This window comes from Pongo abelii, chromosome X (genome assembly GCF_028885655.2).
Source record: "Pongo abelii isolate AG06213 chromosome X, NHGRI_mPonAbe1-v2.0_pri, whole genome shotgun sequence".
NCBI lineage: Eukaryota > Metazoa > Chordata > Mammalia > Primates > Hominidae > Pongo > Pongo abelii.
The window spans coordinates 137,264,819-137,283,842 of NC_072008.2; the positions used below are offsets into that span (position 1 = coordinate 137,264,819).

The window sequence follows — 19,024 nt, forward strand, 5'->3', positions numbered from 1 at the left end:
CTTTAACAAGCTTTGAGGAACTAGGTAAGCCATCCACCCCATTCCAAATGGCCTAATGGCCTAATGTGTACTGAATTCCCACTTATGGGGCAAGTGGCCTTCTAATCCGGGGGGAAAGATCAGTGGCTGAGAATGGGAGCTAGCTCCCTGCCCCACCATTTCCCCATTTGGAATCCTGGGAGGCGACACTGGCAGGTCCCCTGTTCCAAACCATCCACCTCATCTGCTTACTGGCTTCTTGAGATCCCACCATTACACGCACATTCCTTTGGGAAAATGGAACTCTCTTTAGAGAGGGACAAAGTATCAGATTTGATTAATTGTTCATACTTAAGAGTGAATTCATTTACACCCTGTGATTGCTAGGTAAGGGTCACAAAGCATGCTTTTCCAGTTTCAAAGTGCTGCTGAGGGCCAATCCCGCTGTTTGAAAGTGGATGTACTATGGACCCAAACTAACAGGGTGAAATGCATGTAATGTCTGTGTTTTCCCTCCTCAGGCTCAACTTGGAGAGAATGTTGCCATTCATTCATTCATCCATCCGATGGAAGGGCAAAAGAATACTCTGGTCAGTGACTATGTGTCAAAACAAATTGGGAAGTAGCTATTTTGGAGCTCCCTCCCCACACCCATCCTTGAACAACTTTCTCTTTTCTCGTAGCCCTGCACTCTCTTATTCTGCCATCGAGATCAGCTCCAATACATCATTCCTAAATTGTTAGTGGAAAACAGAGCAATAGAAGACCACAGCCATAGTTTTTGCAGTTAAATAGTGAATACTCTTTTTATTCAGAAGAATGCATTTTTAATAGAATTTCATGCGCCAGTAAATCAGTACAGTGAGGAGTTACAGGGGTGGGGAACCTCTCTTCAGGAAACATCTCACCCTGGCAGAGCTCTCAACTCCCAGAATCCCCTTTACCCAGCTCAGGTGATTAGAGACCAAGGAACAGCAGATGGGGCTGACTTGCAGGGTAACTAGTTGGATTTACAGGTCTCTGAGAGCAAGAGAGAGGAGAGGAAAGCTCTCGTAAAGGAGGAGATTATTATATTGGAACGGGCAGTTCCACAGAGATTCTCTGAGAGGTGGATGAAGGAGAATTGGCAGGGGTGCCTGGTTCTCCTTCTTGGTTACACTCTTCAAGGGCAATAGTCTGGTCTCTTCCGTCTGTCTCTGAGCCTCTATGTAAAGAAAAAGACATGAGTAAGGGAGGACCCAGAAACTGAAAACAGATTGCACGGTGGGGCTCAGATACTAAGGGAGCATTTGTATGATTGTTTTTCTAGCACCACCTGGTTCACAGAAGGGGGCCATAATGAGGCATTTATTTACCTGGTTCGCAGTCGAGGCCACTTCTTCCACTCTATGGCTAGCACTACCCCCAAGGCTACAACAACCACCACGATTAGGCTACTTCGGACAATGTTCCCTACAGTGCACTCCTGAGCAACAGGCCCTGTGGTGATGAAAGAGGAGAAACCAAGGCCATGGAGATTAGCGTGTGTATGTTCCCCTTGATCTGGTATTGCCCCACACTCTGGACTTCTTTAGGGTTCATGTGGGAGCCATCTGTTCAGACTACAGAGGGGGTGGGCAGTGGCAGAGTTTATGCTGAAGCAGAAGCAGCCCTCCTTTCCTTGGGGAAAAGAGGCCTGGAAAGAAACCCACTCACTATCTTCAAATACATTTAAAGTCCCACCTCCTCACCATGCTTAGGAGAAAGATGACACACTTCAGGTCCCTGGCTCCAAAGCCCCTCCATTCTCCTGATTTGGGATGTCTCCATGGGGACTGTCACTGGGATCCCAGGTGTGTCACACCAGGACCATGGAGAGATTATCCTCTTACCTGCTGCCCCCACCAGCTCCAGGGGATCACTAGGCTCTGACCAGATATCAGGGTAGGCCTGGAGGCGGTAGCTGCAGCTGTAGTTTCCAATGCCTTTTCCTTCTACGTTGTTGATGACAAAGTCTCCATCCTCTGAAAACTGCTGAGGTGCTTCTTCTCCATCATGTTCTAGGACAAATTCAACACCTGGCAGGGGTCCTCGGCACTGAAGGGTGATGTCCTTCCCTAGCTTGAACATGGTGCTGGGCCAGGCTGACAGAGAGGGTTTAGGGGGCTTATCTGCAACCAACAGGGACACAGAGTTAAAAGAAATGATCCTGAACTTAGCCCTTTACCCCCTTATTGCGTACTGCTAAAAACTACAAAATCGTGACTCGTACTGAAGTCTCCAGGACCTTACCAGTCACCCAGATCTCCAGGGAGTCACTGTGATTTGAAGCTGCAAAGGGAGCAGAGTCCAAATAATAAACACAGCTATAGATCCCAGAGTCTTCACCTCTCACTGCTGGCATCCAGAAGTCAGCCCTGTACCCACTTGGCCTCTGTTGCTCTAAAGGCTCCTGAGCCCCCTCCTTCAACAGGACAAATGTTGAGTCTGGCAGTTCCCCTTGACACTGAAGAGTCATATTTTCACCAGGGGCCACCATGGGACCAGGCTGGGCTAATAGGCTGGGTTTGGGGAGTAGGCCTGGAAGAAATGAACTCCTGGTCAAAGAGAAGAGGTCCTTTTCCAGTGCATCACCCCTGGGGTCTCTGCTCAATAAAGAGGAAAGGCAATTGGTTGCCTCTCCTCGAGCTCTCTGAAAACTATCTCCCATGAACCAGTCTATTCCCTCCTTTCTACACTTCCATGCCCACTCGACAGCCTCTTCCCCTTACCTGTGACTATGAGTTCCAGGGTGTTGCTAGGTTGTATCTTGATAGAACTGGTCCAGTCAGGGTGGTAGCAGCAGCTGTAACGCCCCATGCTAGCACCAGATATATTGGTGATGGGGAATGCCCCATCATTACTGGTGGATCCCCAGAGCTGCATTGAAGTGGCTTCTCCTTCTTTGTGCAGAATGTATCCTACTCCATGGACTGGCCCTCGGCACCAGAGAGTAACATTCTGCCCCATGGGAACCACAGAACTGGGCTCAGCAAACAACCATGGCTTAGGGAATGTGTCTAGAAAGAGACCAAGGTTGTAAACTGGTAACTATAGAAACTTATCAGTTCCTGCTTAAATTAACCCTCTATCTTTCTCCTCTTGGACACAATAGTTCCCCTCTGTGGCCCAGCCTAGCCTTCCAGGAGGAATTACCCTCCCTAACCCCTACTCCAATGATCTCCATCCCAGTCCCATGTCCAGTCTGTCCTTACCAGTCACCCAGATCATAAGGGGCATACTGAGATATGACCCCCTGTTTGACATGGTTGTCTCATAGTAGATACAGCTATAGTTCCCAGAGTCCTCTGCTCCAACAGTGTGGAGAAGGAAGTCAGCTGAGTTCCCTGAGACACTCCGAAACTGTAAGGGAACATGGGCTCCCTCCTGCAAGAGGGCGAACCTCATGCCCTGGAAAGTCCCTTGGCAGCGCAGGGTCACACTCTTCCCAGGAAATACCACGGGACCTGGCTGTGCCAGGAGAGTGGGTTTGGGGTAGAATTCTGAAATTAAAGAGATCGCAGCATGAGATAAACCCAGCCCTCACATTCTGCAAATAGCCTTTTAAAGTGTTATTGTAAGACACAATATATGTTTGTTGTCAAAAATTAGAAAATATAGAAAAAAAAAACTAATGAAGGAAACACAATTCTACCACTCAAAGATAAGTATTTTTAATATTTCATTGCCATTTATTCTTTCTATATATTCCCATGTCCATGTAGCTATAACTGTTTACATAATTGGGACTCCACTTATGCACAGTTGTGTAGTTGTGTAGTATGCAGCTGACATCTCAAGGTCTTCTCCCTTTCTCTGAGAACCATCCAGCCCACTGGTCTCTGACAGCCCAGCTAGAGAAAAAGTGGACATTGAGCCTAAAGCTCAACGCCAAGCCATAAAAATGTGCAGAAATAGGGCAACTTGAACCGAGCTCTTGGAATTAGACACCCCCATCTGCCTCATTTATTTCCCCAGAAGTGAATTGCTTGCCTCCCCACTGCTTTTGTTTCTTGTTCCTGTAATAATAACATGAGCAGCTGTGCATCGTGGACTGGTCACTATGGGCCAGCCGCTGTCCTAAGCACTTTCTCAGTGTGTTTTAGAAGAAACATTTCTTCCTCTCCCACTGACAGCCTTCCACCCACCATCCCAGGGTTGGCACCACCTCTACCTGGAGTCCCCCCTCCTAACCTGTCACCACGAGCTCCACAGGGTTGCTGGGCTCAGACCAGATAGAAAAGTCATAATATCGGCAGCTGTAATTCCCTCCATCACCAATGCCCACCGAAATGATTAGAAAGTGAGCTGCACTGGCCCCCGGACTTGCCCAGGACCTGTCACTGGACGCTATTTCACTTCCATCTTTGTAAAGAATAAAGCTCATATGCTGGTGGGGAGTGGAGCAATTGAACGTCACTCGGGCACCAGGGGTGACCACAGGGCTGGCCCATGTCTTGAAGAAGGGCTTAGGGTACATTTCTAGAAGGCAAAAAACAAAAACAAAAACAAAAAACAAAATACAACACAAAACCAAATTAAGATCAAGAAAGAGAGAAAGCAAATATAGCAAATATTGGTTCTAGGAGGCTTCTCTGCTTTTAAGTAAGCGCATTTAAAAAGTAAGGTAAATCCACTTTGCAGATGGACTTCTCACACAGGGACCCTTCAACCCCACCCCTCACTACCTCCAGATGAGTCCTCAGTGTGATCAGGGCAGGCAATGGAGGCTAATAAAAAGGTAGAATTTTTCTTGGGGCTCTGCTGATTCTCTGAGCCTCAGTTTGCCCATTTGGACAAGGGGAAAATGGTACCTGCTTCACCCACCTTGAAGAGTTGCTCTATGGTGAAGTGAGATAATTGATGTGAAAATAATTCGAAAAATTAAATCACCCTCCACGAACCAAAGCTATTAATAACGATTATGGCTATTAATATCGTGCAGCCAGAGGCCCTGGCACTCCCAGCGCCACGCCTGCCTGGCTCTAAGATTGGACACAGGCTCTCAGGACCAGCAGCAAAGTTTGCTGCAGGGAGAGGAGTGTCTGACCCAGGGCTTTGCCTTTCCCTCCACCCTGCCCCCTTTCGTCACACAGCCTTTTCAGCTCTACCTTTTATGACAAGCTCCAGCGGCTCACTGGGCTCAGACCACTTGAAGGGGCGTTTTTCAGTGTGAGTGCGGCAGCTGTAATTGCCTTCGTCTTTATCCTCCATTCTCTGGATTGTAAAGAAGGCTTCTCTTCCAACGGCACCAAGTTGCTGGACAGGTTCTTGCTCTCCCTCCTTATACAGAGCAAACCCCATGCCTGCCAGCCATCCTTTGCACCGGAGTTGTAGTTCCTGGCCCCGGATTGGGGGGGAAGCAGAAATGACAGGTTTGGGGAGGATGTCTGGAAAACAGAATGGGGTGAAAAAGGAGTCAGAAGTTTGCAGTTGCCCAGATGGGATACTCAGGGTCACTTTGTCAGCAAATAAAGACGTTCATTCTGGGCTGGCCCTAGGCTCTTCCAGTCAGTCTCCTCACACTCTCTTTCCCATTCTGCCCCTCCCCCTACCCCATAACCCCCTACCATTTCAGTGCCCCTCCTCTCCTACATGCAGCACAAGCCCCTTGGGCTCCAGGGTCCCTGTGAGTTCATTCTCTCACTCCCAGGAGCAGTGTTGCAGTCCCAGGGGCACTGGGGATAACTCCCGGAGACCCTCTACCTTTTCTTACCTGTCCCCACCAGCTCAAGTGCCTCACTGGGCTCCGATACAGCCATCTCCTCCCATGAATGGCAGTGGTAGCTCCCGGTGTGACTCTGGGTCAGGGCGCCAAGGGGGAAGGCAGCCCGGACCTGCTCTGAGGCCGGGCGAGTGGCGATCCACCCAGTCCCGTCCTTCAGCAACACAAACTCCTTAGTTGAGCCAGAAGGGCTTCTGCACCAGAGGGTTAAGTTCTTCCACGGGGCCAGAGGAAAGTTGGTCTCTGCCCACAGCTCAGGCTTAGGGGTTGGCATGACTATTTCTAGAAACAGCAGAATTAATGAAGCCATCCTCCCGCCTCCCTTCTCCTCCCTCCTCCTTGCCCTTGAACCCCCTACCCAGATCACACTGCCCACCTCCCCTTGCAACCCAAATCCAAACCCTTTCCTTCTTTCCTTCCTTCCTCAGGTGCTGGGGAAAGGGGAAGCTGGTGTCTTATAGCTGAGCCTCAGAAAAGTGCAGAAGCTTGGAGGAAATTTTGCAGGCAGAAAGGCAAAGTTGGAGGCTGAATTTTGCCAGCAGCTTTAGCAAGTGCCCCTTCCTGGCTGTCCTTCCCTCCCAACCAGTCACTCCCTGGCCAATGACACTGACGCTCTGTAGTTATTTCGGATCTCTAGGGAGGAATGTCCCAGTCTGGAGCAGGAAAAACTCACCAGTCTCTTCTATCAATACCCCATTGCACAGTCCTGCAAAAGAAATTGCTGCCAGGACTCGGCCCCCTCCCTCACCGGGACTTCACCCCGGCCTTCTGCCCGGGCCCCTTCCCCCACTTGTACTCACCACAGCAGAGAAGGGCCGTGACTATGAAGAGCATGGTGACCCCTTGAGCTGTTCCCAGCAACCAGGCTTCTCTAGTGAGACCAGAAAAGAGATGAGAGGAGTTGCTGGGATGAGGGGGAGGGTGGAGGAAAGGGGGCGGCAATTTATGTCATTGGCTTACTCGATACCCAATGGGGACTGGATATGGCCAAGATAATGGGATATAATCTTATTTGACATCAATGACTTTTCTTTTTGAGGGCCTTACCACCTACAAACCTCTTGCTCTTTCATGACCCACGTGTCCCCCCTGCCCCCTCCCCACTCCCCAGCCTATATCATATGTCAGCTCCCCATGGCCCCTGATTAGGCTGTTGCTGGAATTGAGATGTCGGATGTGAAAATGCTTTTATATTATTTGGAGCTCTCAGAACCCCTGGAGCTCATTGTGATCGGCAGCTCTGGGTGGTGTGTGTGGGGGTGGAGGGAGAAACTGTGAGTATTTCTCAGTCATCAAGTTTAAGTTTGGAAGCAGTTGTTGTGGCAGTATTGGTCCTCAGACCCACCTGCCTCACCTGCCTTTGTTATGGAAGGGTTGCCTAGGCAGCTGTGGTGAATTACTAGAAGATTGTCAGTGCTGAGCTAAGCTTTTCAGAGAGTAGAAACTCTCCCCTCACCCAGATTGTAACTAGAAATGTGCAGCAGCTTTGGATCATGGGTCTTGTAGTATTAGATGATATTAACCCAAAATCCATTGGACAATTTTTACTTAGAAAACACTGACCATCCTTCCTGGTGAGGAAAACATGATTTTCAAGCTGCTTTCTCTGAAATCTGGTTCCTGATCTTATTCTTTGATGCAGTGTTGCTGGGCTGGGGTGGGGCACAGAAAGCTACATTTTTTTTTTTTTTCTAACCACTGGCTTGGAGATTACTCTAATGAGTACAGGACTCAGGTCAGGTTCCGGAAAGAAGTAGAACTTGACCCCTGCTGAAACTTTTTGAAAACTCAAAGGGTGGTGGTTTTTGCAGAAGGCTTAGGTGGCTCCCTTCTGGTTGCCCAAGTATTCTGTCCCTCAGATTCCAGTGGAAAACACAGACACATATAATCATAATCATAATCATAATCCATTGTGCATTGAATACTCCCAGACACACTGACCACAGTTGCAGGGCGGGGGCTACAGCCAGAAGCAGGGAGTAGGGGGAAGTAGACAAGGTATTCAGGAGCTAACATCCCTACTAGGTCAGAAGTGGTCATTTCTCTCCTTGTTCCCAGTAGAGTAGCCTGAGCACAAGCCATGGGGATGAGAGAGGCAGATGGCCCAGAGCACACCACAGAATCAAAGGAAATGGCCAGAGAATCTGTTTGGCCTGTGAGTTTGTGAGTCAGAGGAAACAGTCTGATTCTGTTGCCCCGTCCAATATCACATCAGATGGCCATCCAGGTCAAGTCTATATTCCCAGAATGCTCTGCACAGGTGGTTGGAGGCCACAGTGTCAGAGACTGGTTACTAAGGCAACTAGGATACGTCACAAAGCTTAATAGCTCCTGAGAGCTAGGGATAAGGGTGAAAAGTTGGGATAGGAGTTGGATAACAGTCTGGGAGACAGGACAGCATGGCTTCTTACAAGAGGAAAAATCCAGAACAAGTTAATGAAGGAGACATCAATCATCTCTGAGGGCAGGATGGTTTGTAGGGGAGATTTGGGCACCCTCTGGGGGGGATGTCAGTGAATGTAGTTCTGATTACTCCTCCTGCCTCTGAGAACTATGCATTTCTCCACCCGCTGGCTTGAGTGCTGACCCCTCTGTGAGACGAAAGAAACAGCTGGGGTGAGAAAGTCTTGTTCCCTAAGCCCAGAAGATGGGGGTTCTATAGGGTTTGCCTCTGTGGCTGGTCTCAACTAGGGCATGACTCATTCTTCAGACTCTGTTAGGTTGGGGAACAGGGGGCTGGGACAAGACAGTTACCTGATTCTGAGTCTCCGACACTTCCACCTTATCCACAGCACTACCAACAGCAAGGCAACAAGCTGCATGATTAGAGACAACCTGATAGCTTCATTCAGAATGTAATTCCAGGTGAGATAGCCTGTGGCCAGAGAAGACCAGAATCAGAGGCCTTGATGGGGACAGGCGCAGGTGAATACATTCATGGGGTGAGGACAATCTGGTTACTGAGAGTGCTTATATTGGGAAGGTGAGGCAGAAGTGGCCTTCCTTTTCATGGAGAATGGGAGCCTTGAAATTATCCTGCTAACTGCCTTTGAGGAATTGTGAGACCACCCCAGGGGAAGGGTGCTGAAACCCTTGGGCTCTGATTTTCAGGCCTCTGACTCCCTTTCCCATATCTTTCTGGGCACTGATCTGGGATCCCTGGGGTATGGAGGAGCATTCCTCTGAAGAACTATCCTCTCACCTGCTGGTCCCATCAGCTTCAGGGGCTCACTGCGATGTGACCAGATGTTAGGATGTGTCTCTACGCGATAGCTGCAACTGTAGGTCCCTGTGCCTTTCCCATCAACATTACTGATGATGAAGTCTCCGTTTACTGAGAATTTTTGGAATGTTTCTCTTTCTTCCCATTCCAGAGAAAATTCCAGTACTGGATGAGATACTCGGCACTGAAGGGTGATGGCCTTTCCTAGCTTGAACACAGTGCTTGGCCAAGCTGACAGGGAGGGTTTGGGGGGCTTATCTGAAACCAATCCAGAGACCAGAGTGAGAAGTGACCCCAAACCCAGTACCCTCTCCCCCAGAAAATGTTTCTGAGTTCCCCATTTGATCTTCTCTTCCTTTCCACTTCCACTTGGTCAGTGGCTTCAAGATTTGACTGTGCACTAGAATTCCTTTGCCCACCCCTTGGTGATCTAAAGATTCCTGGTTCCTTACCTTCAATCAGGAAGACCTCATACCTGTAAGCTTCCCCTGGCCTAAAGAAAAATAATTTTCCTAGGGGTTACAATGGGACTGTGCCATACTGAGAGGTGGAGCTTGAGGAACAATCCTGGGAGACAAGGTCCCTAAAGTTTTGGAAGAAAGTTCTACACCACCTTCCTGGTGTGTGTGTGTGTGTGTGTATGTGTGTGTGTGTTTTGCTCATAGCTCTCAGAGGATATGAGGCTACTAGCTCCTTCTTACAACACCACAATGATGATAAAAACAAACAGGTTGATAATAAAAACAGTTGTTAACACTTGCCTACAACCGTAAGCTCCACAGTGTTGTGTGATGGCATCCTAATGGAGGTCTTCCAGGTGAAAAGATAGTGGCAGCTATAGATGCCAGTATCACTGTAGGTTACATTGTTGAGGAAGAATGATGTGTTGTCATCGATGCTGGTGGCATCCAAAAACTGAAGTGGTTTGTCTTCTCCTTTCTTATAGAGTGCAAGACCCACTCCATCCACTGGTCCTCGACACCATAGGCTCACATTCTGACCCATTTGGACCACAGCACTGGGCCAAGCAAACAGCCAGGTCTTGGGGAAAGTGTCTAGGACGAGACCCAGAATAAAAAGCACTGGTGATTTCACTTCCTGCTCCCACTCCTTAAGATTTTTTTCCTTCTCTTCCTCCAAACCACCCTTGGAAAAACCTGCCTACACCCAGTTTTACAAATTCTTCTCCCTTCTCTACTGTTAACCCTGGCCACAGGATTAGGTTCTCCAGGGAGCACAGAGGGAGATTTATATCCTTAGCCATTAACCTAAGTTTCGTGGCATACCCGTCTCTTACCAGTTACCCAGATTTTCAGGACATCACTAAGGAGTGAACCTCTATATGACGCATCATAGTAAAAACAGAGGTAATGTCCAGTATCTTGGATCTTCAAAGTCTGGAAGAAGAAATTTGCCTCATTTTTTATTGTCTTCTTGTGGTAAAAGGATTTCTCCAAGTCTTCAACCCTCATTAGAGCAAAGGTCATTCCATAGATTGGCCCTTGGCACCTGAGATTCAGGCTTTCTCCAGGTGCCATGATGGGCCCAGGATGGGCTGTCAAAGTTGGTTTGGGGTAGAGTCCTACAAACGGAAGAGACCCTAAAGTTAGAGGCAAGATGATTCTTTCCTTTTGTCTTGTTTTCTCTTTCTTAATTTCTTTGAACAAGAAGTGGTAGCTGAAGTTTACCTTCTCTTTCTATCCCTTCCTTGGATCTCTGCCTCTATAACATAATCAAGGGTAGATTCACTTATGCCCCTGTTCTCTCTCAAGAATCTGTCAGCTTCACTGAGCTCTAACCATGTGTAGGGGTGTATCTCAGTGGAAGATCTACATCCATAATTCCCTGTATCTTTAGGCCCCTGAAATGCCAAATGTAGTTCTTTCAACCACCAGAAAAACCAAACCTCTGAAAATAACTTTGTTTTCATCTTTGCAGAGCATGAATGCCACTGAAGTATTAAGGAGAGCTTTTGAATACATTAAGCTCATTTAAGACCCTACTTCTACAACAAGACTGAAAGAAGCCAATAAAGAGGGTTTGGCCAGTAAGTCTGCAACCCAGAGAAATCTCTGTTATGGGGCCACACATTCCTTTCCATGAATTGTTTCTCCAAGGAGATTTTACATGAAAGTGAGGGCAAACCTCACCTCTTACCACTCCTTCCTACCCCCACCCCAATGCCAGGCACACTTATCTATTCATTAAGGAAGGATCAGCTCTGTCATATGCTCACTGAGCATTTAGTATGCATCAAGCATCATGTAGGTCTAGGTGTGTATGAGTAAAGAAGACACAGTCTCTGCTAGCAAAAAGCTCATGAACTGGTTGGTGGGGGATATTGGTGAACAGGTAACTATGGAAGTGTATGTTAGTGGAATCTATGCTGAAAGGGCATGAGTACAACAAACATTCATACATTCAGTTCAAACAGGCAGTTTTTTGTTCTTTGATCCTCAATAAAAAGCTATACTAACAAAATTAATATCTACCATTTATTGAGAACTTATATGCCAGGCACTGTACATATATATTTGGGCAAATCCTCACAACAACCCTGTGAGGTAGGCATTATTATTAAACCAATTTTGCAGATCAGGAAACTGAGGCACAGAGAGAAGCATTACACAGTAGATCAGATAGATACTGTTATCCCATTTTTAGAGTAGAGGAAGCCAAAGCACAGAAAAGTGAAGTGACTTGCTCAAGACCACACAGGGAGGCAGTGTCAGAAATGGAACTAGAAACCAGTATTACTGCTTCTAAGTTTAGGGTACTTTCTGTAGCACCACAGCTTTCCCCAAGCCTATTTAGCTGGATGGAGAGACTAAAGCAAATGTGGCCAATTTCATCTAGAAACCTCCAGGCCATGGGGTGGGGGAGTTGGGGCTGGGACATGTCTGGCATTTTATATTTTGGGGAAATTTCTTCTATATTTAGAGATTGGTGCTGCCTTACTAGCTCTACTGATAGGGAACCAAGATGATTTATAAAGCCATTTCTAAAATATGAGCTATCACATTCTTTGTCATTTTTTTTTTGTTTGTTTTTACTCACCAACACTAGCAATCCATTCTGTTTTCCACATATAAAAATAACAATTACAAATAAAATACATTTGCAAACTTAAAACTCCATTTATAAGATTGCAGTGGCAGTGCCTGGCACATATTAGGTGCTCAATAAATACTGGTTGAATTAATGAATGAATGCATGATATTCAACAAGTTGAGAACAACAAAGCTGTGATGAGCTGAAGCTGCTGGCTAGTTGGCTAGGCTCCTTTACTAGCCAAATGATTGGCTCCCATACATCTGCCTTGCAGCACATGCGATTCTAATTTATATCTCAGTAAAACTTCAAAAGACTCTAGCTCATGGGGCCTTGCAGGGCCTAGAAACTGGCTGAGGAAAGTAAAATCAGAAACCCTAGCTCAACCAGCCATGATACCTGGGACAACAATTGCCAGATGCCAGCAGCCATAGCCACACCCACCTGCTACAACCAGCTTCAGGGGGTTGCTGGGCTCTGACCACAGGGTGGGGAGCATCTGGATATGAGTGCGGCAGATGTAAACCCCTTCATCCTCAGGTGTCAGGTTGTCAATGGAGAATATGGCCATTGTCCCAGTTGGGACTTGGTAGTCCACAGGCTCTGCATATCCCTCTTTAAACAGCATGAATACCAAATCCTGCAGCCAGCCATGGCAGAGGATGTTAACATTACATCCAGGAAGAGGGGGGGTCTCAGCCTGAATCCAGAAGATGGGCTTGGGCAGTTGGCCTGGAAGGACAGAATGAACTGGAATTAGGTAAAGCAAGGATAGTACTGTCTAGGGAGCGGCAGAGGAGAGCTCTACTTTAATTGAGGTTTCCCTGTATGATCCTTATTTGCCACCCCTCCTTCTCCCATCTCTGCTCCAGAGTCTGCATCCCCCCTCTGCATTGCCCAGTACAAAGTAGGCCCTTATTTACTAACATCCCAAATTGCACTTGGGATGTGTGCTTGCATGCATTTGAGAAACAAACTCTCCCCTGGATGGCAAGTTTGAATCTCAGGAGCTGGAGTTGATTCTTGAGTATCACTATCTTCTTACCTGGTGCCTCCAACTCTAGAACTTTACTGGGCTTTGACCAGCCTGTCTCCTTCCAGTAGCAGCACCGGTAAAGACCTGCATTGGACTCAGTAAGGGCACCTATAAGGAATGAAACTTGGAAGGTCTTGTGGGAAGGGCGGATCCAGGTCATCTGTGTCTTATCCTTCAGCAGCAGGAACTTGCTTGATATCCGAGAGGGGCTTCGGCACCAAAGCGTGATGTTCTCCCAAGGGGCCTGGGGGTAGTTGGACTCTATCCACAGCTCCGGTTGAGGGTCCATCACTGTTATTCCCAAATATCAAAAAGATATGAGCAGTCCAACCCTCTCCCTCCCATAACATGTCCCACAATGTCCCTTAAAATTAGCCCCGACCCAGATCCCTCATTTTGTCTTCCCTTGGGGACAGGAGTGTGCTCCTGTGGGGCATCATATAAGAACCCCAAGATATTTTGTCAAGGGGTCCAAACGAGTCGGAGAATAAAGTCTGATGGTTTCTTTTCCATCTGAGATAAAGCTTTTTCACCATGCTATAGGAAACCAAGTCCTCTGATTCCCAATCAGCCCAATCTATCTCTGGAATCTCAAGGCATTATGTCCAAGGTCATGGAGACACGCCAGCATCTTGGATCCTTTAGGAAGGAGGTGCCTGAGAGGGCAGGACTCACTTACCTATCGATGTCATACCCAGACTCATCCCTGAAAAGAGAGATTATGGTAAGGGAGAGCTCCCTTGTTGTCTCCACCCTGTGCTCAAACCTCAATACTTTCCTCTCCCACACCTAATGAGTGGGTACCTATGACAGGGTCACTTGCCCCTCACCCCTCCCGTGTACTCACGAATGCAAAAGAGCAAAACAGTGAATGTCTTCAGCATGGTGGCCCCCTCCCCTGGTCTGTCCAGGGTCATGGGGCCTCTGGTGCTGGCTGTGTGCTCTGAGTCTTGAAGAATTTTTCTCCTCAGCAGGTGGTGGGATCTAAAAACAGAATTGTTTTTACTCAGAGGACTTGTCCTGCTCCTTAAAGTTTAGTTTAGATGGCTAAATTGCACTTGACAACCCTACACTGTACTTCCTCACAGGCATGCAGGGTACTACAAGGTCACCTGCTGCTTCCTCTCCTTGCTCCTTTCCCTCACTTCCCTATCCTCCTGCTCAAGGTCTTTGTTGGTATCGAAGATGTCAGATTTGTTGAAATATGGATTTGTCTCTGGGATCTCAGAAGCCCAGAATAGCCTGCAGAAGCTCCACAGGATGGGGGAGATGGGAGGTGCAGAGTCACCTTTTCAGAGATCCATATATATATACACGTATATACATATATATGTGTATATATATGTATATCTACATATGTATGTGTGTGTATATATATATATATAGAGAGAGAGAGAGAGAGAGAGTCCTCCAACAACTTAAGAGAGGGGCATTACTACCATCCCCATTTTACTGATGAACAAACTGAGGCTTAGAGAGGATATATAATTTGCCCAAAGTCAAAAGATATTAAATATTAGAGCCCAAATTAGAATCCATATTTAACTCCAAGGCCTATGGATCTAAAATAATGATTTAAACTCCCAGAGGTACCCTTCACTCCCTCTTCACCCTCCCTTACCCCTCTCACTTGATCCCTTGGATATCCTTCCCTTCCATAGAATGCTTTAGATCCAATATTACTCTCATTCTTGTCTCCTACCCCTAAAAGCTCAATACCCCAGTGTCAAGCATGTGTTAGAAAATCAAGCTGCTTGAGTTAATTTACATAAGGTCTAAATGATTCTTTCGTTGCCCTTAACTTCTAAACAGTTTTGTTGATTGCCTCTAAGGGAAATGGAATTGTTTGAATCTCAGGAAATACAGCAAAGATATTTGAGTTCAGGGAGGCTTTCCATTCTCCCCGACCAAAGTCATTATTTACCATAGGCCTTGCATATACACAAGGTAGACTCTTGAGCTTTCATGCCTCTCTCCACCTCCCCCCACAGTAACCTTTCACCAAGGGAAGGTATGTCCCAGCCACTCAAACTCAAGCTAATTCTCTTCCACCAACTTTCTACTGGGAGTCTGAAGTCCTGGCTGACTCCAGCTGTTATTAAATCTTAGCTCAGAAGAGTGGGGAAGAGGCAGCTCCCAGAATAGAGAAAGGAACTGATTTTGCTTTTCCAGACTGACCTTGGACCTCAGCCTCTAACTTGCCCCAGTGCTAACACTGGGTAGGATGGAGGAGCAGGAAGAGGAGGATATTTCGTGTTCAAAATATCTGGACTGTAGGGAACAAGTGGACAGTAAGAAATCCAAGGAAGCATAGGTCCGTTGTACATTTTTCACTTTGTATCGAAGGATTTTCAGATTACCCACTCTGAATTTTCCTTATCTGTAAAGTGGGGGAGTAATATCCAGCTAACATTATTGTTGTGTTGGGTTAGAGATAATACATGTACAGTGCCAGGCACATAGTGAACATTACATTTTAAAAAGATGCTTATTTTTTCTTATTTTCAAAGGGGGCATCAAACTGGTGTAGGACCCTAAAGATGCCCTTTCCATCTCAGTTCCTACAGTCCCTTGCTCCCACTCCTTTCAGGGCCAGGCCAAAGCTTGGATGCTACCCTGTTGCTTTGTTATCCTGGGGCTTTGGGCCAGGAGTTTTTGGGGGAAGCCAGGTTCCACTGCCAAGGGAGAGGTTCAACCTGGGATTACACCCAGGAAATGCCATCTGAGGTTTCAGCCTTGCCACTTGGACCCCTAAACCAGGATCTTTGCCTACTGGGGGATTGAGGGGAGTCAGGGAAGCTGGGCTTTTTGGCATGGCTGACCCCTCCTCAATCGCTAAGGAAATTGTACCATTTATATTCAGCCCAAATGATGAATCTTATACCGGGGGAACATGAGAACAGCCCCAAGCCTCGGGTTAGTTGGCCACGCCCATTTTGGCCTTTCACCCCACCCCCACCCCCAACTTTGGCTGCCTAGCCATTTTACCCTTCCCTCCTACTCCACCCCAAGCACTTTCCCCACCCTTAGGCAGCGCCGCAGTGATTTTGAGGGTGTCATATCTGAAATGTCTAATGGCTCGCCCCCTGCATAGCTTTGAGGGCTCCAGGAATCAAAGGGGTTGGGCTCGGCGGGGTGCCGGGTACATGCTCCGCTGAGGGTTTGGAGGGAAGACTGAGAAGGAAAAGGGGAGATATCTACAGTGCCCAGAGATTCTCACCGAGCAGGTCTGGGATCCGGGGAGGAAAAGAGAAAGGCAGGAATGAAGGGGGTGGGGGGACAGACTGGGGAGCAGTTTGATTTACGGCAATTAATTACAGCAAGGAGACTCTTTCGGGGTTTTGTTTAGAATCCGGTAGCCAGTATTTAATCTTCAGCCACTGAACTATGCGCTCATTTGTAGGTACTTACGGTAGTTGAAGGCCCGCTCCGATGTTGGAGATTCTCCAGTGAGCTCCTCCAGATGCAGCAAACTGCCCGGCATGAGAAGAGCTGTCTAAGGACAGCCTCTTCGGCTCTGAGCCCCGCCTTCCTCTCTCCCCCGCCCGCCTGCCGGCCCGCCCCAACCTCCTCCCCTCCCTGCGCCGGGCTCTGGGAGCCCACCTACACCAACTCTGCCTGGCACCTGCAGTCCTCTGACGACGGGGATTTCTACGCCCCTCCCAGCTCCCCGCCTCTCTCCGGACTCCCTGCAGAGGTTGCTGGAGCCAAATTCAGGCCCCTACCCCCTCGCCTGTCTCTCAGAGTTTCATTGGGTCACTGTATTCTGGGGGGCAGAAGGCCAGCTCTCAAGAAGATTTGTAGATCCTTCTCTCCAGCTCCCCAATACCTTTATCGGGATCTCAGATCTTCCCCTGCCATTTTAACGCCCCATTTATGCATAAACATCACCACAGTTTAAGTGCCTACTATGTGCCCCTGGGCCCTGGGATCCATTATTTCTCATCTTCAGAGCAACTCTGCAAAATAAGTGTTACTCCCCTCAGTTTTACAGATGAGGAAACTGAAACTCAGAGAGGGTTAAGTAACTTGGACAGCCTTCAAAGTCCATCTTGGGGTAAAAGCCCAGGCTTTAGAGACATACAAATGTATATTTTAGTCCACATTTTACATTCAATAGTTGTGTGGCCTCAAGCAAGTTGAGTAAACTCTCTGAGTCCCAGGTTCCCCAATAGTAAAGTAAAAAACAAACAAACAAACAAATAAAAAACAGCAGAACCTATTTCACAAGGCCTCAATGGGATGATTGTAAGTAAACTCACAGCACAATAGGCCTAGCATATAGTAGGTGCTCAATAAATGGTAGTGGTTGCTGCTGCTACCACTACTACTACTACTATTAATCTGTAAGCCCTTCCCCAAATGTCTTAGAGTAACATGATTTTAATAATACAGAGCAACCTTTCACAAATGTTGATTATGAAAGACTTTTTATAATGATAATGTATGAATAAGACACTAATCAAAGCTCCTGATATATAACATGTGATGAGATTAAAGTATAGCATCCAATGGGCTCACAGACTAATTGATAAGAAATATCAACATGATGGACTAATTGGCTAAAAAATAGCCAAATTTTTCTTTATGTACATTTCTTTTTTTTTAAGACAGAGTCTCACTCTGTCGCCCAGGCTGGCGTGCAGTGGCGCGATCTTGGCTCACTGCAACCTCCACCTCCCAGATTCAAGCAATTCTCCTGCTTCAGCCTCCCGAGTAGCTAGGATTATAGGCACGCACCACCACACCCAGCTAATTTTTGTGTTTTTTAGTAGAGACGGGGTCCCACCATGTTGGCCAAGCTGGTCTGGAGGCCTCGGCCTCCTAAACTGCTGGGATTACAGGCGTGAGCCACCATGCCCAGCCTTTTATGTACATTTTCTACCTGCATACAAGATTTCAAATTATCTAATGAAAAGCACTTTAATTCAATAACAAACTATGTAAAAATAAAGTAACAGCTCTTTTACTGGCCGAATTGATTATCATATCTTCATGCATCAGGTGATATCAATTGTGGCTTCCATTATAAACTATAGATTATTGCGTAATGAATAGAATAGGCATATGAATAAAAAGATGTGTTTCTGGGCAAGTTATTTAGCCTCCAAGCCTCAGTTTTCTTATTTGTAAAATGGAGATAATAATTGCACTTACTACAATGAAGGGTTTGGGGTAGGATTGAATGGAAACCTTCCTGTAAGCCACCATATAGCACCTCAGACACAGCAAGCAGCCATTGATTCAACACAAATGTTAAGTACTTTCTTTGTGGCAGGGATTGTTCTGGATGCTGACAATTCAGAAAGGATGACAGTTTCTCTTCTTAAGGAGTTTGTAGTCTAAGGATAAATCATACTAGAGAAGAAGTAGGAGGCAGCCAGAGAAGGAGAAACCTTGAGAATCAAAGAGGATTGCAATAGAAAAGATCATGAAGTAAGTCATGATAGTATGTGTTTGGATAATTGCAAGCACTTTGCTTGTACTGTGTGCCTAAACTAGGGAGCAGTAGCAGAGAAGGAGGGGAGGGTCAGAGTTCCCGAAACATTGAGAAGGCAACATTAGACAAACTTGATGGTTGTTTGGAAGACAACAGTAATAGTTATTATCCGTCAGGGTGAAAACATCCATGCCAATTTTCAAAACATTTACAGTGTAGAAGAGCTTCAAGAAAGTGGAGCTTGAAGGATAGAGGTGAAGCACCAAGGTTCACAGGGCGTTGTGGAAAGCCTTTCTCCATAAGCGAGTCTAATGTAAGATGATGATATTTTTTAAACCTAACTCTGTTTTATATATCCCAAACAGGAGAAGCCCAGGGCAAACCTGACCCCTTCCCAGTGTTTTACTGATGTTGGCTAGCTCTGTATGGTTCAGAAGAACCCAATGTGCACATCTTATCTCATCCCAGCATTCGATGACATAATGGTAGTAGCTTGAAAGTGGCCATGGTCAGAGAATTTTCACCACAGTCAGAGAATTTTCACAACCGAAG

General features: G+C 46.9%; 2 protein-coding genes across 7 annotated transcripts; one reads left to right on the top strand and one right to left on the bottom strand.

The window, feature by feature from the left end:
• Positions 1–764: 764 nt before the first annotated feature.
• Positions 765–16,660, bottom strand: IGSF1 (immunoglobulin superfamily member 1). 3 transcript variants are annotated; one of them, XM_024241075.3, is made up of 21 exons: positions 16,640–16,660; positions 16,444–16,505; positions 13,880–14,016; positions 13,712–13,738; positions 13,042–13,323; positions 12,441–12,728; positions 10,243–10,527; positions 9,707–10,000; positions 8,925–9,203; positions 8,477–8,597; positions 6,523–6,593; positions 6,396–6,443; positions 5,714–6,004; positions 5,109–5,387; positions 4,192–4,479; positions 3,213–3,500; positions 2,730–3,017; positions 2,251–2,538; positions 1,851–2,129; positions 1,335–1,458; positions 767–1,183 (listed from the first exon to the last, which is right to left on the bottom strand). In XM_024241075.3, exons 3-21 carry the CDS (start codon positions 13,947–13,949, stop codon positions 1,048–1,050), a joined length of 4,026 nt encoding a protein of 1,341 aa, XP_024096843.1. In that variant the 5' UTR covers positions 13,950–14,016; positions 16,444–16,505; positions 16,640–16,660; the 3' UTR covers positions 767–1,047. The 3 variants fall into 3 exon arrangements, with proteins under 3 accessions (XP_054401040.1, XP_024096843.1, XP_024096844.1); XM_054545065.2 differs by lacking the exon at positions 16,640–16,660 and having other exon boundaries at positions 765–1,183; positions 16,444–16,558; XM_024241076.3 differs by lacking the exon at positions 16,640–16,660 and having other exon boundaries at positions 6,396–6,428; positions 16,444–16,565.
• On the top strand, positions 8,048–17,916 carry LOC129053050 (uncharacterized). Of its 4 annotated transcripts, none has more exons than XR_008518183.1 (6): positions 8,048–8,194; positions 8,515–8,647; positions 9,892–10,030; positions 10,884–10,992; positions 13,576–13,756; positions 16,436–17,916. XR_008518183.1 is itself a non-coding variant. In XM_054545066.1 (2 exons), exons 1-2 carry the CDS (start codon positions 13,634–13,636, stop codon positions 16,931–16,933), a joined length of 621 nt encoding a protein of 206 aa, XP_054401041.1. In that variant the 5' UTR covers positions 13,564–13,633; the 3' UTR covers positions 16,934–17,916. The 4 variants fall into 4 exon arrangements, 1 of the variants encoding a protein (XP_054401041.1); XR_008518181.1 differs by having other exon boundaries at positions 8,515–8,587; XR_008518182.1 differs by lacking the exon at positions 13,576–13,756 and having other exon boundaries at positions 8,515–8,587.
• The last annotated feature ends 1,108 nt before the right edge of the window (positions 17,917–19,024 follow it).

Bases quoted from the DNA above. Each gene is read 5' to 3' on its own strand.
- IGSF1 (XM_054545065.2), bottom strand. From the start codon at position 13,949: ATGACCCTGGACAGACCAGGGGAGGGGGCCACCATGCTGAAGACATTC. The intron at 6,594-8,476 runs GTAACTGTCTTG...TGGTCTCACTAG, and splicing joins TGTCGGAGACTCAGAATCAG to AGAAGCCTGGTTGCTGGGAA. The intron at 6,005-6,395 runs GTGAGTTTTTCC...TGCTGTTTCTAG, and splicing joins GGTATTGATAGAAGAGACTG to AAATAGTCATGCCAACCCCT.
- LOC129053050 (XM_054545066.1), top strand. From the start codon at position 13,634: ATGTCCAAGGTCATGGAGACACGCCAGCATCTTGGATCCTTTAGGAAG. The intron at 13,757-16,435 runs GTAAGGGAGAGC...GCTCATTTGTAG, and splicing joins CCCTGAAAAGAGAGATTATG to GTACTTACGGTAGTTGAAGG.